The 21327-nt window shown below is 50.3% G+C and overlaps 1 protein-coding gene across 1 annotated transcript in view; it reads right to left on the bottom strand.

Annotated features, from left to right (window-relative positions):
* LOC139746310 (serine/threonine-protein kinase SIK2-like) overlaps nucleotides 1-21327 on the bottom strand; it is a 184800-nt gene that overhangs the window by 83531 nt on the left and 79942 nt on the right. Inside the window, exons 2-3 of the mRNA XM_071657429.1 lie at nucleotides 16352-16468; nucleotides 14905-14968 (exon numbers count right to left, since the gene is read on the bottom strand). Coding sequence (XP_071513530.1) covers nucleotides 14905-14968; nucleotides 16352-16468 — 181 coding nt within the window. The remainder of the gene's footprint in view (nucleotides 1-14904; nucleotides 14969-16351; nucleotides 16469-21327) is intronic.

Raw genomic sequence — 21327 nt, forward strand, 5'->3', positions numbered from 1 at the left:
TGATCACGTATATTCCTATGAGTCTACGGGGGTAAATGAAATACAATAAGTTCCCAAGTGCACTTTCGTGTCATAATCACATCATCAGGTGAGACACGAGAGAGAAATATAAGTCAGTTGATATACAACGAAGAGACGTCGCTAAGGACGACATATAACTTTTCACTCGCACCCGCTGGCTGCCAAGTGCCTTCTACTGCCACATCTACAGGAGCGTATACGAGGCGCACACCCTCCCTGAAGGAGTGGAAGTGTCCGGTCATGGCGTGGCGGGCGCGGGGCGCGCCCCCCAGTCATCATTGTTCTATCTTCACAGTCTACCCCGGTAGACCGACCAATTCCGTGAGCTGTGTGCGCGTGGCCACGCAGCAGCAAGAGAGAGAGAGAGAGAGCGAGAGAGGGGGGGGTTTCGCCATTGAGGAGGGCGTCCCCAGGCCACTCCATCTTTAAGCTGACTCGAACGCGCACTACAAACCTCCCGCGCCCCGCGCCCCGTGTAGGCGTCCCACCATTCACAACTTCAGTTGCCGACACCGCCATAGTAGCCAAAATTCCCAACCTCCACTTTAAACGCCTCGTGTATTTACACCCCACCACCACCTTCCACCCCTTACGCATTAACGCTACCATTACTATAATCAAGGGCGTATCTGGCGTACAGTTATAGGGATGGGGGGGATTAATGTGCTATCTGCTACGGCCTCCTAAAGACTCAGCATCTAAATCGGCGAGGATGAGCCAATGAGGAGCGGCGCTGATGACGCACGAAGTTCTCCCCCCTCCCTCCCACCCAGCGCGCCAATCAGCGGCCGTCCCGATGTTACCTCAGAATGACGTCAGCGCTGCCATCCGCCCCATCAGTAGGACGGTGGATTACTTGGATCGCCGCCGCTGCCAGACGTCCGATACAACACCTAGGCCCCCCTCGCTAGGACTCCCCCCCATTCCCCATCATTCCCCCCATTCCTAATCACAAGACAGTCTATAATCTCTAATCAAGGCTTGGCCAGTCCCACGCACCCGCCCATCACCAGCTGGTGATGGGCGCCTACCCTGACGCAGTTATCGTAACGATAAGCTTCGATATTTTTAACAATAAAAATCTTGATATTTCTTTTTTTTTTTTCTCTTCTAAATCCATTGTTCTTGGTAGTTTCATCCCCCTACACATGAAATTAGGGCAATGGCGATGCAAAGTACCCAAGTAATAACTTTCTTACCCACTTCCCAAACTACAGAAATTCGCAAAAAAAAATAAAAATACTTTAATAAATAGATATTACTTTCCCCCATCTATTTTTTTTTCTCTTCTCTCTCACGACCCGCAAATAAATTACGACTAAGCAGACCATAATTCACAAGTGCAGACCCCAAAGACCTGTCTGACATGACCATTTTACCAGATCAATTTAAGAACGTTGCCGGCGGGAAAAAAAAAAAACACGCCGCAGTTATCGTACGCCGTAACATGGCTGCCGGGAGGAAACTGTACGATGTGTGTGTGTCCGGTTTCGGCGTTGGTGAAACTCGCCACCACGTGACCTCCCTCCCGCGCCACGACCCCTAGATACCGCAGAGGGCGACGCCGTTATGCCCTTACAGAGGAGGCAGCGGGAGGCGCGGGGGGGCGCGCGCGCGGGCGTGGGATGCAAGACTCCTCCGCCGGGAGAGATGAAACACAGCTGTGTTCGATGAGGCGAGAAGACATACAGACATACGGAGGGACGGACGCCACGCCACCCCACGCGCGCGCCCGCTGGCGCGGGTTGTTGCTACGTATTCGCTAGTGGGCCCCAAGTCGGTGTTGCTGGGTAAGGTGGGCTCCCCTGGGCTAGAGGTGGAAGGATCCTATCGCTAAAAAAAATAAAAGGTTAAATCGTGGCTCACAATGAACCAATTGCCATTTTTTTTTTTTCGGGCCTCCCGTCCGGTGTACTCTTCCTACCCGGTGTGTCATAGAGGTCTAACTAGGCCAGGAGTAGTTCCGCGTGAACTAGGTCATCTAAGGTCATGCCTTCCCTCATTCGGTAGTTGCTAGGTTAAAGCGTGTTGGTGAGTCTTAACAAGTGCTCTAACGATGTAACGATGGTTAGAAAGCCATAATGGGTTACGTTACGATCCTGGGTGGTGTGACCTGACGCCAAGGCCTTAGTTCCCGTTTAGGCTAGGTAGCGCCACTGGTGGTGGTGGACGTGTTCCAATCGTGTTTGTCTCAAAACGGGGGTCAAATGGGGGTTGAATTACCTTGTATTTAACAACTGGGTTGTAAATATATCACGGTTCTAGTCGTAAACAAATATTTACATGTTAAATAGACGCTTAAAAAGGTTTTTTATTTACAACTGGTAACATCTGATGTTTTGAGGATGGATGACCCCGGTAACGAGTGGGTCAATTAGGGTCAAATTACCAAAAGCTGTGACGAGGGTCAGTGACCTTACTAACCATGGACAGTAACAAGCTGACATGGGTGAGTATAGAGCTAACCCCCATAGCAAGCAACAAAAACAAACAAACAAACAATGGATGTAAACAAGAATCTAAGGACATCAAACAAACAATGGACGTAAACAAACTATTGACGTAAACAAGAATGTAAGGACAACAACAAACAAAGCCTGCAATGTACGTACGATAGATAATCGCAACGACCTTCTTATCTATTGACCAAATCCTTATCTCCACCCCTCCACCACCCCCGCCAACATCTCGCCTCCTCCTCCACCCCCACCACGCCTCTCTCTCTCTCTCTCTCTCTCTCTCTCTCTCTCTCTCTCTCTCTCTCTCTCTCTCTCTCTCTCTCTCTCTCTTCAACAACCTGACCTTTACCGTGTGGCTCGCGAGGCGATCCTTGACGACTCCCCACAACACACACCCCCACAACACACCCCCCACACCACATCCCCCACCACAACCCCACACTACCACACAACCCACCCCACCACATCCCCCACACCACAACCCACCACAACCCCACCACATCCCCCACCACAACCCACACCACACCCCACACTACCACACAACCCACCTCACCACATCCCCCACACCACAACCCACCACAACCCCACCACACCACACAACCCTACCACACAACCCATCCCACCACATCCCCCACACCACAACCCACCACAACCCCACCACACCACACAACCCACCCCACCACATCCCCCCACCACACCACAACCCCACCACACCACACAACCCCACCACACCACACACCCCCACCACACCACAACCCCACCACACCACACACCCTCACCACACCACAACCCACCACAACCCCACCACACCACACAACCCCACCACACCACACACCCCCACCACACCACAACCCCACCACACCACACAACCCCACACACCCCCACCACACCACAACCCCCACACCACAACCCACCACAACCCCCACCCACACCACACCACACACCCCCACACCACAACCCCTCACCCTTACCCCCCCTTTATCCGACCCACGCCGCTGAGCACGACTTGGACGTACGACCCTCAAACCAACGTGCTGACCCCGGTACGACCCCCGTACGACCCCCCAGGGTCAGCATGACGGACAGGTCAGCATTACCCCAGGGTCGTACGCCCGTTGTGCTCAAACAGGTAAAGTGAGCGGCATCATTTAAATATTATGTCAGCTATAAATAAATACATAAATAAACAAATAAAAATAAATAAACAAATAAATATATATATATTTATTTATTTATTTGTGTGTGTGTGTGTGTGTGTGTGTGTGTGTGTGTGTGTGTGTGTGTGTGTGTGTGGGCCGTTCTCTTCGTCTGTTTCCCGGCGCTACCCTCGCTGACGCGGGAAACGGCGATCGTGTATATGATAATCCATCCTCCACATATCATTACCGTTATGTTAATTATCGACATAAATGTTAAATTGGAGTAACTAACGAGGGGTAAACATGTGTTGTGGGTTGAGCAGGTTAAGGCCCATGAACCCGTGTTAAAATGGTACGTTAATGGTCTCTACAGTCCTCTGGTCTCTGTGGTTACAGCCGGTTTCTACCGCTGGTCTGTATGACCACCCGGTATCTATCACTGATCTCTTCATTCTCTTATGGTTTCTGTTTCATTTGTTCTATGCGGTTAATATCATTGTTCTCTGTTATGATATGGTCTCCACAGGTTCTCTTACCTGACGGTTTCTTTCTCTCTTGGTGGTTTCTTTGGGTTTCGGGTCAGTTGGCGCTACATATGTAAACAAATTTTCTATGTCTCAGACATAAAGTTCTTCATTGCTGTTTACATCAAACACTGGGTTTGTTTACTTGGCCCTGGTTTCTATCTCAGACCGGTTTCTATTTCCGACACTGGTTTCTACATCGAAAACCGGTTTCTTGCACTCAGACCATGGTTTCTGACATAGTGGTCAGTATCTGTGTGACAAGTCGCCCCCTAACACACAATGTGCTCACTGCTTACAAGGCTTCCAGACGGGTTCACGTGTTCCTCCAAGGCTTCCAGACGGGTTCACGTGTTCCTCCAAGGCTTCCAGACGGGTTCACGTGTTCCTCCAAAGCTTCCAGACGGGTTCACGTGTTCCTCCAAGGCTTCCAGGAGGGTTCACGTGTTCCTCCAAGGCTTCCAGACGGGTTCACGTGTTCCTCCAAGGCTTCCAGGAGGGTTCACGTGTTCCTCCAAGGCTTCCAGACGGGTTCACGTGTTCCTCCAAGGATTCCAGACGGGTTCACGTGTTCCTCCAAAGCTTCCAGGAGGGTTCACGTGTTCCTCCAAGGCTTCCAGACGGGTTCACGTGTTCCTCCAAGGCTTCCAGACGGATTCACGTGTTCCTCCAAGGCTTCCAGGAGGGTTCACGTGTTCCTCCAAGGCTTCCAGACGGGTTCACGTGTCCCTCCAAAGCTTCCAGACGGGTTCACACGTGTTCCTCCAAAGCTTCCAGACGGGTTCACGTGTTCCTCCAAAGCTTCCAGACGGGTTCACGTGTTCCTCCAAGGCTTCCAGACGGGTTCACGTGTTCCTCCAAGGCTTCCAGACGGGTTCACGTGGTCCTCCAAGGCTTCCAGCGGGTTCACGTGTGTTCCTAAGCCCTAGTTCAAGCATTAAGGTCGTTGCTCCCGTTGTCTTAGTGAGGGTTTGCCACCATCTCAACACATTTGCGTCAATCTTTGATGGTTTCAGTTGGTCTCAGCTTTCCTGCCGCCTCCCTGGTTTCTGCGTCCCAGGTGTCTTTCTTCACCTGGTTTCAGTCGCTAGGGTTTATCTGGTTTCAGTAACTAGGGCTTATCTGGTTTCAGTGTCACTAGGATTTATCTGGTTTCAATGTCACTATGGTTCACATGGTTTCAGTCGCTAGGATTTATCTGGTTTCAGTCACTAGGGCTTATCTGGTTTCAGTGTCACTAGGATTTATCTGGTTTCAGTGTCACTATGGTTCACATGGTTTCAGTCGCTAGGGTTTATCTGGTTTCAGTCACTAGGGCTTATATGGTTTCAGTGTCACTAGGGTTTACCTGGTTCCAGTGTCACTATGGTTCACCTGGTTTCAGTCGCTAGGGTTTATCTGGTTTCAGTCACTAGGGTTTACCTGGTTTCAGTGTCACTAGGGTTTACCTGGTTTCAGTGTCACTAGGGTTTACCTGGTTCCAGTGTCACTAGGGTTTATCTGGTTTCAGTGTCGCTAGGTTTCTAACGGTTTCTTTTCAGTCCTCTCATCTGTAACAAGCGTCACATCACAGCGTGACGGACGGGCCTGGGGATCGTAACAACAACAACCCCCTCCCTCCCCCCACACTAAGGCACGCCGTGACGTGCGTCACACAGCAAGATGACGGACGGACGGACCGGGGGAGAGGGGAGAGGAGAGGAGAGGGGTTGGGGAGAGGTGAGGTGGGAGAGGAGAGGAGAGGGGAGGAGAGGGGAGAGGGGTTGGGGGAGAGGTGGGAGAGGAGAGAGGGGAGGGGAGAGGAGAGGGGAGGGGAGAGGAGAGACAGGGGGGAGAGGAGAGGAGAGGGGAGAGGAGAGGGGGGAGGGAGAGGGGAGAGGTGAGGGGAGGGAGGCTAAGGAAGCTAAGATTAGCCCGGCCCAGCTAAAAGGGGAACCCCAGCACCCGGGCCAACAGTGGGGTCTCTACCCCCCCAGTCAAAACTCAATGGTTTAGAAATACCAAGCCAGGACCAAAATTAGCTGTGGGTATTTATAGCTGTGGCCGCCACCACCTTGCCTCACAGCTATACCCGGGAGGGAGGGGGGAGAGGGGTTATTCATAGCTTTGGCAACCTTAGCTGTACTGTTCTAACCCCCCCTCTCCCCTCAACCCCTTGGCTTTTGTGTGATAGTAGTTAGGTAATGAAGGAGGAGGTGATGGTGATTATGCAAAATTGGTCTGGTCATGCAAAGATTATCACAAAGACGATTATTATAATTTTAAGATAATCAGGGTTATTATAATCTTAGGATAATCAGGGTTATTATAATCCCAGATTATTCTGGGTTATTATAATCGTAGGATAATCAGGGTTATCATAATCGCAGGATAATCAGGGTCTATCTATCTATCTATCTACCTAAGGTCTATCTATCTATTAGGGTCTATCTATCTATTAGGGTCTATCTAGAGTTTATCTTTCTATCAGGGTCTATCTATCTATCTAGGGTCTATCTATCTATCTATCTATCTATCTATCTATCTATCTAGAGTTTATCTATCTATCAGGGTCTATCTATCTATGTCTATCCCAATTTTGCGTTGAACTTCAACCTTTTGAGAGCGACGGTACGACCCCTGAGGGCGAGGGTACGACCCTTGAGGGCGAGGGTACGACCCTCGAGTACCATGACCTGACCTCTGACCTAATCCTCACTCCCCATGATCTCTCTCCTGCACCCACCCCGCCACCGTCATCTCCTGCCACCTGAGATCCCACGTCCCCTGGGTTGCAGTTCGAGACCGCCCTCCACACCAGCTGTCGTGAGGGGGGCTTGGGTGCTGGCCTCACCACCCACACCAGCTGCTGTGAGGGGGGCCTGGTGCTGGCCTCACCATCCACACCAGCTGCTGTGAAGGGGGCCTGGTACTGGCCTGACCATCGACACCAGCTGTCGTGAGAGGAGCCTGGTGCTGGCCTCACCATCCACACCAGCTGTCGTGAGGGGGGCCTGGTACTGGCCTCACCACCCACACCAGCTGTCGTGAGGGGATGTGGTACTGGCCTCACCACCCACACCAGCTGCTGTGAGGGGCCTGGTACTGGCCTCACCATCCACACCAGCTGTCGTGAGGGGGGCCTGGTACTGGCCTCACCACCCACACCAGCTGTCGTGAGAGGCCTGGGTGCTGGCCTCACCATCTATCCACACCAGCTGCTGTGAGGGGGGGCCTGGTACTGGCCTCACCACCCACACCAGCTGTCGTGAGGGGATGTGGTACTGGCCTCACCACCCACACCAGCTGCTGTGAGGGCCTGGTACTGGCCTCACCACCCACACCAGCTGTCGTGAGGGGATGTGGTACTGGCCTCACCATCCACACCAGCTGCTGTGAGGGGGGCCTGGTACTGGCCTCACCACCCACACCAGCTGTCGTGAGGGGGGCCTGGTACTGGCCTCACCACCCACACCAGCTGTCGTGAGGGGGGTCTGGTACTGGCCTCACCACCCACACCAGCTGTCGTGAGGGGATGTGGTACTGGCCTCACCATCCACACCAGCTGTCGTGAGGGGGGCCTGGTACTGGCCTCACCATCCACACCAGCTGTCGTGAGGGGGGCCTGGTACTGGCCTCACCACCCACACCAGCTGTCGTGAGGGGGGCCTGGTACTGGCCTCACCACCCACACCAGCTGTCGTGAGGGGATGTGGTACTGGCCTCACCACCCACACCAGCTGTCGTGAGGGGATGTGGTACTGGCCTCACCATCCACACCAGCTGTCGTGAGGGGGGCCTGGTACTGGCCTCACCACCCACACCAGCTGTCGTGAGGGGATGTGGTACTGGCCTCACCACCCACACCAGCTGTCGTGAGAGGCCTGGTACTGGCCTCACCACCCACACCAGCTGTCGTGAGAGGCCTGGTACTGGCCTCACCACCCACACCAGCTGTCGTGAGGGGATGTGGTACTGGCCTCACCATCCACACCAGCTGTCGTGAGAGGCCTGGGTGCTGGCCTCACCACCCAAACCAGCTGTCACCACATCAACAGAGGTACATGACCAGGAGAACGCAGTTGGTTCTGCCATTCCCCTGTACGTCGGCACCAGCTGGAGAGAACGAACTCCACCCCCCTCCCCCCCATTACCTGACGAAGGAAAGTTCGTGACAAGTGTGACAGATAACGACACACTCACACAAAGGCTGCCAAGCCCTTGATAATAATAACGCCGGCCCTTGAACGCCACAACGCCCCCCCCCCCCCCACACACTAACCACACAAGACGGTACCCGGCCCTTGAACGCCACAACCCCCCCCACACTAACCACACAAGACGGTACCCGGCCCTTGAACGCCAAAAACCCCCCCACACTAACCACACAAGACGGTACCCAGCCCTTGAACGCCACAACGCCCCCCCCCCCCCACACTAACCACACAAGACGGTACCCGGCCCTTGAACGCCACAACCCCCCCCCCCCACGCTAACCACACAAGACGGTACCCGGCCCTTGAACGCCACAAACCCCCACACTAACCACACAAGACGGTACCCAGCCCTTGAACGCCACAACGCCCCCCCACACACTAACCACACAAGACGGTACCCGGCCCTTGAACCCCACAACCCCCCCACACAAGACGCTACCCGGCCCTTGAACGCCCCACAACCCCCCCCCCCCCACACAAGACGGTACCCGGCCCTTGAACGCCACCACAACCCCCCACCCCTACACAAGACGGTACCCGGCCCTTGAACTCCACAACCCCCATCCCCCACACAAGACGGTACCCGGCCCTTGAACGCCTCCACAACCCCCCCACACTAACCACACAAGACGGTACCCGGCCCTTGAACGCCACAACCCCCCACCCCCCACACTAGACGGTACCCGGCCCTTGAACGCCACACAACCCCCCACCCCCACCCCCTCACCCTTTACATTCCTGAGCCTTAGGACCTGACCTTTACGATCGTTAAGGTCAAGCGGCTGGGGAGGGGAAGGGGGGGTGTCGTCAAGGGTCGTCCTCTAGTGCTCGCTCCCGCCCGGGTCGTGGCGACGACGACCCCTCCGGTGCGTTCAAGGACTCTGTGTGTGTGTGTGTGTGTGTGTACGTACCATTTAAGTTCAAGGGTGAGGTGTGTGTACATCGACCTCAAAGGAGGAAGGAGGATGAGCCTCAAGGAGCAACTTCAACAAGCCACCCCGGGAGAACCTCGCGTGTCACGACTTAACATGCAGTTCGCAGAATCGCGTTTTTAATTTATATTTTTATTTTATTTAAACGTCTCTTGTCCTTACGAATATATAAATAACCTTCAGACACAGATACATCTTCTCTCTCTCTATCAAGTGGAGATCCTCCACTTCTCCGGGGGAACGAGCCATCCACCTTAGCCATGTACATGTACAGCAGGCCCCGCTGCACAACACCCTAATGCCAGGGAATTACTTGATAAATATTTAAACGTCACGTCTCTGTACAGGGCGGCTCTGTTGGCGCATCCCTGACGTCATAACTGACGTCACAATCAATTGCCAGGGGCCACCATCCTTCCTCATTTAATTCTTATGGAAGTAATGGAAAAAACAAGTATGACATTACTTACATCAGTTGTATGGTTGTGAATATATTACTTTCAACCACAAAAAAAGCTTGGGACTTATTTGTATTTAGGAAAAAAATAAACAAATATGAAAATCTACGAATGGCAACTTCACCACCGGCAGATGCAGGCCCCGCCCCCCCCCCTTCAGCCACCCAGCAATGCACGCGAGCGCAAAATACTCCTCACCCGACCGACTCTCCGCCTCACACATACACTCATACACTCACACACTCAAAATGTCTTCTAAGCTTTGAGTATCTACGTGGCTGGCAGCTTGATACTCTCTAAAACCCGACTTCCAGGCAAATACCAACGATTTCCTACGTCTGGCGGGCGCGTCAGGTTTATCTCCAGCTTGCAGTACGAGATCTACATGTTATTGTTTACATTTTGGCGAACTTTCCTTGTTTATCTTTATTCCACGTAAACAGATACACCTCCTCCCCCCCCCATAATATGGCATCTATGTCAACCCATTATATGGCATCTTCATCAACCCATATGTATGCTTTTCTACATATCTATGTATACATAGTTCATCTTCATCAACCCATATGTATGCTTCCTACATATCTATGTATACATAGTTCATCACCAACCCATATGTATGCTTTCCTACATATCTGTGTATACATAGTTCATCTTCATCAACCCATATGTATGCTTTCCTACATATCTATGTATACATAGTTCATCATCAACCCATATGTATGCTTTCCTACATATCTATGTATACACAGTTCATCTTCAACCCATATGTATGCTTTTCTACATATCTATGTATACATAGTTCATCACCAACCCATATGTATGCTTTCCTACATATCTATGTATACATAGTTCATCATCAACCCATATGTATGCTTTCCTACATATCTATGTATACATAGTTCATCATCAACCCATATGTATGCTTTTCTACATATCTGTGTATACATAGTTCACCCACAGACATGTGACCACACGTAACAGTGTACAGATAAATAATTTAGCGACTGTGAGTGTCCACAATTTACATAATTTACCATCTGATACTTTGGTTATTTTGCACGCTTGATATGAATATCATCTGTCGTTTGGTATTTTGGTAATTCGTGTGTATACAAGCTTCCAGCCATTTTATTTCAACCAGTTTTACATGCTTGGCCATTTTATTTCAACTAGTTTTACATGCTTGGCCATTTATTTCAACACGTTTTACATGCTTGGCCATTTATTTCAACAAGTTTTACATGCTTGGCCATTTATTTCAACAAGTTTTACATGCTAGGCCATTTATTTCAACAAGTTTTACATGCTTGGCCATTTATTTCAACAAGTTTTACATGCTTGGCCATTTCATTCAACAAGTTTTACATGCTTGGTCATTTATTTCAACAAGTTTTACATGCTAGGCCATTTATTTCAACAAGTTTTACATGCTTGGCCATTTATTTCAACAAGTTTTACATGCTTGGCCATTTCATTCAACACGTTTTACATGCTTGGCCATTTAATTCAACAAGTTTTACATGCTTGGCCATTTCATTCAACCAGTTTTACATGCTTGGCCATTTCATTCAACAAGTTTTACATGCTTGGCCATTTAATTCAACACGTTTTACATGCTTGGCCATTTATTTCAACAAGTTTTACATGCTTGGCCATTTATTTCAACAAGTTTTACATGCTTGGCCATTTAATTCAACACGTTTTACATGCTTGGCCATTTAATTCAACACGTTTTACATGCTTGGCCATTTATTTCAACACGTTTTACATGCTTGGCCATTAATTTCAACAAGTTTTACGTGCTTGGCCATTTATTTCAACAAGCTTTACATGCTTGGCCATTTATTTCAACAAGTTTTACATGCTTGGCCATCTATTTCAACAAGTTTTACATGCTTGGCCATTTAATTCAACAAGTTTTACATGCTTGGCCATTTATTTCAACAAGTTTTACATGCTTGGCCATTTATTTCAACAAGTTTTACATGCTTGGCCATTCATTTCAACAAGTTTTACATGCTTGGCCATTTAATATTTTGGCGGGCCGTACCCCCCCCCCCCCACAGCTCACCATCTGGTCTTCGGATAGTGGTGAATATCATACCATCGCGTACACATATTAGATGGTATAACCAGGTATACGCCATACCATCGCGTACACATATCACAGATGGTATAACCAGGTATACGCCAATGTATTTTGACGTATCTTAGTTCTGGCACAGTTGGTTTATACTTGATATTTTGGCGAACGCCATCTTCCGACAGATATTTTGGGCAGCAGACATATAAATTATGATGTGATACTCCGCCAGGCGCGTAGGTCGTATCACAAGCGTACATAATTCGACCAGCGTCAGGGCGTATATAGTAACCCAGATTACGCATGTCAACATAGACCCTCTGATATTTGGTCTTCGTAGACGTGTGTTAGCTGCGTACGGGGAGGGAGTTCTACACTCGTGGGGGGGGGGGGGGGCACATCTCTTGTACTGTACGGGGAGGGAGTTCTACACTCGGGGGGCCCCCATCTCTTGTACTCTATAGGGAGGGAGTTCTACACCCGTGGGGCCCCCATCTCTTGTACTGTACGGGGAGGGAGTTCTACACTGGTGGAGCCCCATCTCTTGTACTGTACGGGGAGGGAGTTCTACACTCACGTGACCCAATCTGTACTGTACGGGGAGGGAGTTCTACACTCACGTGACCCAATCTGTACTGTACGGGGAGGGAGTTCTACACTCACGTGACCCAATCTGTACTGTACGGGGAGGGAGTTCTACACTCACGTGACCCAATCTGTACTGTACGGGGAGGGAGTTCTACACTCACGTGACCCAATCCGTACTGTACGGGGAGGGAGTTCTACACTCACGTGACCCAATCTGTACTGTACGGGGAGGGAGTTCTACACTCACGTGACCCAATCTGTACTGTACGGGGAGGGAGTTCTACACTCACGTGACCCAATCTGTACTGTACGGGGAGGGAGTTCTACACTCACGTGACCCAATCCGTACTGTACGGGGAGGGAGTTCTACACTCACGTGACCCAATCTGTACTGTACGGGGAGGGAGCTCTACACTCACGTGACCCCCCCATCTCTTGAACATTCTCCACCATCATAGAACTTCTTACATTTGCGTATGTTTCGTTCATGTGTGTATGTGTGTGTGTGTGTGTGTGTGTGTGTGTGTGTGTGTGTGTGTGTGTGTGTGTGTGTGTGTGTGTGTGTGTGTGTGTAATTCCCTATGTGTACAGCACAGGGAGGGTGTCCTACACGGGCGTAAGAACGCATGCAAGTCAGCGTATACAGGCAAAGCGTTCATCCGTCCGTCGCATACGCCTGGAAAAGAATACGCCCGGCGTAACCTGGCGTAACCTCATGTACTAATGTACTCTACACGTGAGTTGGAGGAGGAGGAGGAGGAGGAGGAGGAGGAGGAGAGGGAGGAGGAGTGATGTGCTGCCAGCCAGGGAGCCGCGGCCCAAACTATCGTACGGCACTGAAGCTGCCGGGAACGAGGCCTACCCCTCCCCCCACCCACAGTAAACAGGCTTCCGAATGAAATAAATAAAAATAAAAAAACAAATCTGTATCAACGACAGTGGTTGGTTATCGGGATGTAATAACGGCAACGAAAACGTGTACGCGCGATATTTAAATGGTTGCCGGCGGGCGGGCGGGCGGGCGGGCGCCCAAACTGTCGTACGGCCAGGAGGAGGAGAAGGAGGAGGAGGAGGCGAGAGGGAGTGAGGGAGGGAGGTCGTACCATGGCGCGCGCGCGCGCGCGTCATACTTGCAGAAGCAGCGGGTGTGTGTGTGTGTGTGTGTGTGTGTCTCCGGAGGAACACGTTCTAGAGTAATGGCATTAACTTCGGTAACACGATTTTATGCGTGGGTAACCCACTTACCTGGCCTCCACACCAACCCCCACACACCACCCACACCCCCACAACAACAGAAATCCCTGACGAGCAGTATTTAACTGGCTTCCTCGCCTCTAGTACAACAGGCGACCCCCTCACGCCAACCTCAACCCATGACCTGACCTGACCTGACCTGACCTTGAGGCAGGCACACACACACACACTGGGGGGGTCATACCCTAGTCCATTGACCAACGGGGGAAATGTATATCAACTGACTGTTATATTTTTCTCTTGTGTCTCCCCTGATGATGTGATTATGACACGAAAGTGCACTTGGGAACTGATCGTGTTTCATTTTCCCCCTGTGGACTCATAGGAATATACTTGATCACGTACAAAATTGTGATCCTTTCCAATATATATATATATATATATATATATATATATATATATATATATATATATATATATATATATATATATATATATATATTCCTATGAGTCCACGGGGAAAATGAAACACGAAAAGTTCCCAAGTGCACTTTCGTGTCATAATCACATCATCAGGGGAGACACAAGAAAGAAATATAACAGTCAGTTGATATACTGTGATCAGAGGGATTTAAAATACAAAATGTAGCGTAACTGTAAGATAAAAATCCAATATTCAAGGAATTAATTATAATTATAAATGATCAATGTTGGTGGAAGGTAATGAGGAAGATAAACACGGCAATATTGGGTTAAGTAAGTGATAAACATCATTGTAGCTATATCCAGAATACAACATTCATGACGCTATGGTTAATATATAAATATAATGATAATAATAATAATAATAATAATAATAATAATAATAATAATAATAATAATAATAATAACGATAATAATAACAACGATAATAATAATAATAATAATAATAATAATAATAATAATAATAATAATAATAATAATAACAATAATAATAATAAACTAACAAAATAATAATAATAATAATAATAATAATAATAATAATAATAATAATAATAATAATAATAATAATAATAACGATAATAATAACAACGATAATAATAATAATAATAATAATAATAATAATAATAATAATAATAATAATAATAACAATAATAATAATAAACTAACAAAATAATAATAATAATAATAATAATAATAATAATAATAATAATAATAATAATAAACTAACAAAATAATAATAATAATAATAATAATAATAATAATAATAATAATAATAATAATAATAATAACAATAATAATAATAATAATGATAAACACACACTTACCAAACATTTCTCCGTTGCTGGCGTATTCGGACACCAGGTATATCATGTTCTTGGACTCCATCACCTGCAACACAAACAACAACATCAACAACAACAACAACAACAACAACACCTACACCTACACCTACAACACCTACACCTACACCTACAACACCCCTACCGCTCCATGACCCAGTGAAATACCAGAATCAAAATATATATCATGAAAATATTACAAACACACACACACACACACACACACACACACACACATATATATATATATATATATATATATATATATATATATATATATATATATATATATACCACTTGTCTCCCCCAGAGACCGCTTTCACTCACCCCCAGAGACTCGCGTACCATCCCTGACCATGCATGCGCTTCTGAACACGCCCCCAGATAACCCCCAGAACCAGGACACATAACCCATGTAAACGGCTAACACCCCGGTCACCCCCTGATATCCTCCCACGTACCTTAAGGGGGAGATCAATTCCCCACCCCCAGACATGGAGAAGCCTGCACACAGCCACTACCCCCAGCTGTGAATCATCCCCCTTAAACCCCCTTACATCCGAGGTTAATACTACCCCTCCCCCCCGTACAGGAACCCCAAACATCCCCTCATCCCATACCCCCTGAAATACACCCTGGAAAAACATTCAACTACCACCATTACACAACTGCCCCCTGAAAACTTCTCAAACACCCCTTAACACCCCCCAGACAATTTCTCTTAAACGTATTTTCACCCCAGATAAGTTCCCATACTTGACACCCCCTAGATAAATCCCCCTTACCCTTAGATTACCCCCAGAGTAAGTTCACATATCCCCAGGCACCCACATAAGTCCTTCTAACCCTCCAGAAGTACTCAATTCCCCAGAGACTCTGCATAAGTCCTCATACCTTCAGACACCCCAGACAAGCCCCCAGACACTCCTTCCTAAGTCCCTCTACCCTTACTTAAGTCTCCTACCCCCAGATAATTTCTTACATATCCAAATAAGTCCTCCTACCCCTAGGTAAGTCCCCTACCCCCAGATAAGTCCCCACACCTCCAAATAAGTCCTCCTACCCTTAGATAAGTCCCCTACCCCCAGATAAGTTCCTACATATCCAAATAAGTCCTCTTACCCTTAGATAAGTCCCCTACCCCCAGAGATAAGTTCCCACACCTCCAAATAAGCCCTAACCCCCTAAAGTAAGTGCCTTTACCCCTTAGATAAGTCCCCTACCCCCAGATAAGTTCCCATAGCCCCCCAGACCAGTCCCCAGGCCTGAGACAGGTGGGGCTAAAGGGGGGACCTTGTTCCCATAGCCCCCCAGACAAGTCCCCCAGACCTGAGACAGGTGGGGCTAAAGGGGGGGGACCTTAAGAGGAGGAGGGGGACCTGCACTCCATACAGTAGCAGGGACAACAAGCGCCCTTTAGAGGTCGGCTTACCTGGTAGAGTTTGATGATGTGCGGATGGTCGAGACTCTTCAACACTTTAACCTCCCGGTGGACCTTCTGTAGGTTGGTGGCGTCCAGCTGCGACTTGTCAATGATTTTGATGGCCACCTGTCGACACACAGACACCAGCTGTCAGTCTACCACCTCATGAGGAAGGGAGGAGGGGAGGGGGGGAGGGGGGACCAGCTGGTACTGGGGGGGGTGGGGAGGGCAGGAGGACCAGCTGGTACTGGAGGAGGGGAGGGGGGAGGAGGACCAGCTGGTACTGGAGGAGGGGGCAGGAGGACCAGCTGCTACTGGAGGAGCGGAGGGCAGGAGGACCAGCTGGTAATGGAGGGGTGGGGGGCAGGAGGACCAGCTGGTACTGGAGGAGGGGGGGAGGGGAGGGGGCAGGAGGACCAGCTGGTACTGGAGGAGGGGGGCAGGAGGACCAGCTGGTAATGGAGGGGTGGGGGGCAGGAGGACCAGCAGGTACTGGAGGAGGGGGGAGGGGAGGGGGCAGGAGGACCAGCTGGTACTGGAGGGAGGGGGGAAGCAGTATACCAGCTGTGAGAGAGGGCTAGGACCAGCTGGTACTACTCATAGGGGGACAGCAGTACCAGCTGTGAGAGAAGGGAAGGACCAGCTGGTACTACTGCAGCAGTAGTAGTACCAGCTATGAGAGGGGGAGCATGACCAGCTGGCACTACTGCTGGGGGGAAGCAGTAGTAGTACCAGCTGTGACTTGGAAGAGCAGTATACCAGCTGAGAAGACTTTATGTTAACCTGAGAGAGAGAGAGAGAGAGAGAGAGAGAGAGAGAGAGAGAGAGAGAGAAAGGTCGTAGCAGGTCGTCACACACACCAGGGGTCGTGGCAGGTCGTCTCACACACACCAGGGGTCGTGGCAGGTCGTCACACACACACCAGGGGTCGTGGAAGGTCGTCACACACACACACCAGGGGTCGTGGCAGGTCGTCACACACACCAGGGGTCGTGGCAGGTCGTCACACACACCAGGGGTCGTGGCAGGTCGTCACACACACATCAGGGGTCGTGGCAGGTCGTCACACACACCAGGGGTCGTGGCAGGTCGTCACACACACACCAGGGGTCGTGGCAGGTCGTCACACACACATCAGGGGTCGTGGCAGGTCGTCACACACACCAGGGGTCGTTGCAGGTCGTCACACACACACACACTAGGGGTCGTGGCAGGTCGTCACACACACACACCAGGGGTCGTGGCAGGTCGTCACACACACCAGGGGTCGTGGCAGGTCGTCACACACACCAGGGGTCGTGGGAGGTCGTCACACACACATCAGGGGTCGTGGCAGGTCGTCACACACACCAGGGGTCGTGGCAGGTCGTCACACACACACCAGGGGTCGTGGCAGGTCGTCACACACACACACCAGGGGTCGTGGCAGGTCGTCACACACACCAGGGGTCGTGGCAGGTCGTCACACACACACACACCAGGGGTCGTGGCAGGTCGTCACACACACACCAGGGGTCGTGGCAGGTCGTCACACACACACCAAGGGTCGTGGCAGGTCGTCACACACACACACACCAGGGGTCGTGGCAGGTCGTCACACACACACCAGGGGTCGTGGCAGGTCGTCACACACACACCAAGGGTCGTGGCAGGTCGTCACACACACACACACCAGGGGTCGTGGCAGGTCGTCACACACACACCAGGGGTCGTGGCAGGTCGTCACACACACACACACCAGGGGTCGTGGCAGGTCGCCACACACACCAGGGGTCGTGGCAGGTCGTCACACACACACCAGGGGTCGTGGCAGGTCGTCACACACCAGGGGTCGTGGCAGGTCGTCACATACACACACCAGGGGTCGTGGCAGGTCGTCACATACACACACCAGGGGTCGTGGCAGGTCGTCACACACACACACAGCAGGGGTCGTGACAGGTCGTCACATACACACACCAGGGGTCGTGGCAGGTCGTCACACACATACACACATCAGGGGTCGTGGCAGGTCGTCACACACACACCAGGGGTCGTGGCAGGTCGTCACACACACACCAGGGGTCGTGGCAGGTCGTCACCAGACATTCCCTTAATGTTTGAAGAGGAACATGGAACTCTCCCCCCCCCCACCCGACCCCCCCCCACACACACCCACCTCAGCTTTAACTCACTCTCTTACACCCACACACACACACACGCTCTCTCTCTCTCTCTCTCTCTCTCTCTCTCTCTCTCTCTCTCTCTCTCTGTAAGTACGACCTCCACCCCTCTCTCTCTCTCTCTCTCTCTCTCTCATGACCTCTGACCCCTGGACCACACTGCCCATCCCGCCCACGTGTGATTAAACCCCGACAACAACAGTAGAATACATTAACAACAACAACAACAACAACGGGAGGGGAATATATCAACGGCAGGAACAACAGGAGATAAACGGTAATAACAGGAGATACATGGTAACAACAGGAGATAAACGGCAATAACAGGAGATATACGGTAATAACAGGAGATAAACGGTAATAACAGGAGATAAACGGTAATAACAGATCAACGGTAATAACAGGAGATAAACGGTAATAACAGGAGATAAACGGTAATACAGGAGATACATGGTAATAATAGGAGATAAACGGCAATAACAGGAGATACATGGTAACAACAGGAGATAAACGGTAAAAACAACAGGAGATATACGACAACATGAGATAAACGGTAAAAACAACTGGAAATATACGGCAATAACAGGAGATAAACGGCAATAACAGATGATAATGTACAGCACCATCAACCACAGCAACAGTAGAATAAATCAACAGATATAACAGAAGATAAACGGTAAACAACAGAGGATGACGAACAGCCCCGTCAATCATCAAAACAATATTTGCAACACTGCGACAGAACCAACAGGAACAACAGAAGAGTCGGCAGGACTAACAGAAGGGGCAAAAGTGCCAACAGGAGGGGGGCAACAGGAACAACAGAAGAGTCGGCAGGACCAACAGAAGGGGCAGAAGTGCTAACAGGAGGGGGGGTCGGGCAACAGGAACAACAGAAGAGTCAGCAGGACTAACAGAAGGGGCAGAAGTACCAACAGAAATGGGGCGGGCAACAGTAAGCAACAACAGGGGCCCCCACCCACGCAGCCAACGGTAGCACGAATAAACCAGCAACAGTACAAGGTCAGTGCTGGGGAGGAGGGGGAGGGGGGAAGTAGGTGGGGGCCCCAGGCCAGTGTTGGGGAGGGAGGGGGGGGGTGTGAGAAGTTAGGGGGGGGCGGGGCGGGGCGGCGGGGCGCCCCATTGAAAGACTGGCTCATGGGGAGGTAGGGAGGGGAAGGGGGGAGGGAAGGGGGAGGGGTGGTCTTTGCCCCCGGCGTGCTCAGGACGTGTTACGGGTCACCGGGGGGTGGGGGGGGGAGGGAGGGAGAGGGGTCTACCATGTGGCCTGAGACAATGGTATGGGTGGTAATGGGGTGGTGATGGGTGGTGATGGGTGGTAATGGGGTGGTGATGGGTGGTGATGGGTGGTAATGGGTGGTGATGGGTGTTGATGGGTGGTGATGGGTGGTAATGGGTGGTAATGGGTGGGGATGGGTGGTAATGGGGTGGTGATGGGTGGTGATGGGTGGTAATGGGGTGGTGATGGGTGGTGATGGGTGGTAATGGGTGGTGATGGGTGTTGATGGGTGGTGATGGGTGGTGATGGGTGGTAATGGGTGGGGATGGGTGGTAATGGGGTGGTGATGGGTGGTGATGGGTGGTAATGGGGTGGTGATGGGTGGTGATGGGTGGTAATGGGTGGTGATGGGTGTTGATGGGTGGTGATGGGTGGTAATGGGTGGTGATGGGAGGGGAATGGGTGGTGATGGGTGGTGATGGGTGGTGATGGGTGGTGATGGGTGGTGATGGGTGGTAATGGGTGGTGATGGGTGTTGATGGGTGGTGATGGGTGGTAATGGGTGGTGATGGGAGGGGAATGGGTGGTGATGGGTGGTGATGGGAGGGGAATGGGTGATGATGGGTGGTGATGGGTGGTGATGGGTGGTGATGGGAGGGGAATGGGTGGTGATGGGTGGTAATGGGTTGGGGGGTGTATGAGGTAGCCATGGCTGGGAGGAGGGGGAGGGGGGAGAGAGGGGGGGAGAGGGTGTCAAATACAGACTGCATGTTTACCCAACACACACACACACACACACACACACACACACACACACACACACACACACACACACACACACACACACACACACACATTGAGCGCGGGTTCGAACCCCGCCGACATTTTGGACCGTGAACGGCGGAACGACATTTCAACGAGGAATACAAGTCAGTGACGTCAGACAACCTTCTGGTATTTCCTTATGAGAGTCTCATCCCGTTTTCTCCATTTCCTATGGGAGTTCATCCCGTTTTCTCTATCTATTTCCTATGTGAGTTTTATCCCGTTTTCTCTATCTATTTCCTATGTGAGTTTTATCCCGTTTTCCTCTCTCTCTATTTCCTGAGTTTCATCCCGTTTTCTTCCTTTATGTTTTACCTATGGGTTTCATCCCGTTTTCTACCTTTATCTATTTCCTATGAGTTTTATCCCGTTTTCTCTTTATCTATTTCAGATGTGAATTATATCCCGTTTTCTACCTTTGTCGATTTCCTATGAGAGTATTATCCTATTTTCTAACTTCATCCATTTCCTATGAATTTCATCCCACTTTCTACCTTTACTTATTTTGTAAGAGAGTTTCATTCCGTTTTCTACCTTTACTTCCCCATGAGAGTCACATCCCGTTTTCTACCTTGACTTCCCATGAGAATCACATCCCGTTTTCTACCTTGACTTCCCATGAGAATCATATCCCGTTTTCTACCTTGACTTCCCATGAGAATCATATCCCGTTTTCCACCCTCATGTCCAATGACCGTTTTCTCCCCGTTTTCTAATCCTGAACTCCGTTTACCTCCTGTGTATGCAGACAGTGTTAT

Source organism: Panulirus ornatus, chromosome 64 (assembly GCF_036320965.1).
Source record: "Panulirus ornatus isolate Po-2019 chromosome 64, ASM3632096v1, whole genome shotgun sequence".
NCBI lineage: Eukaryota > Metazoa > Arthropoda > Malacostraca > Decapoda > Palinuridae > Panulirus > Panulirus ornatus.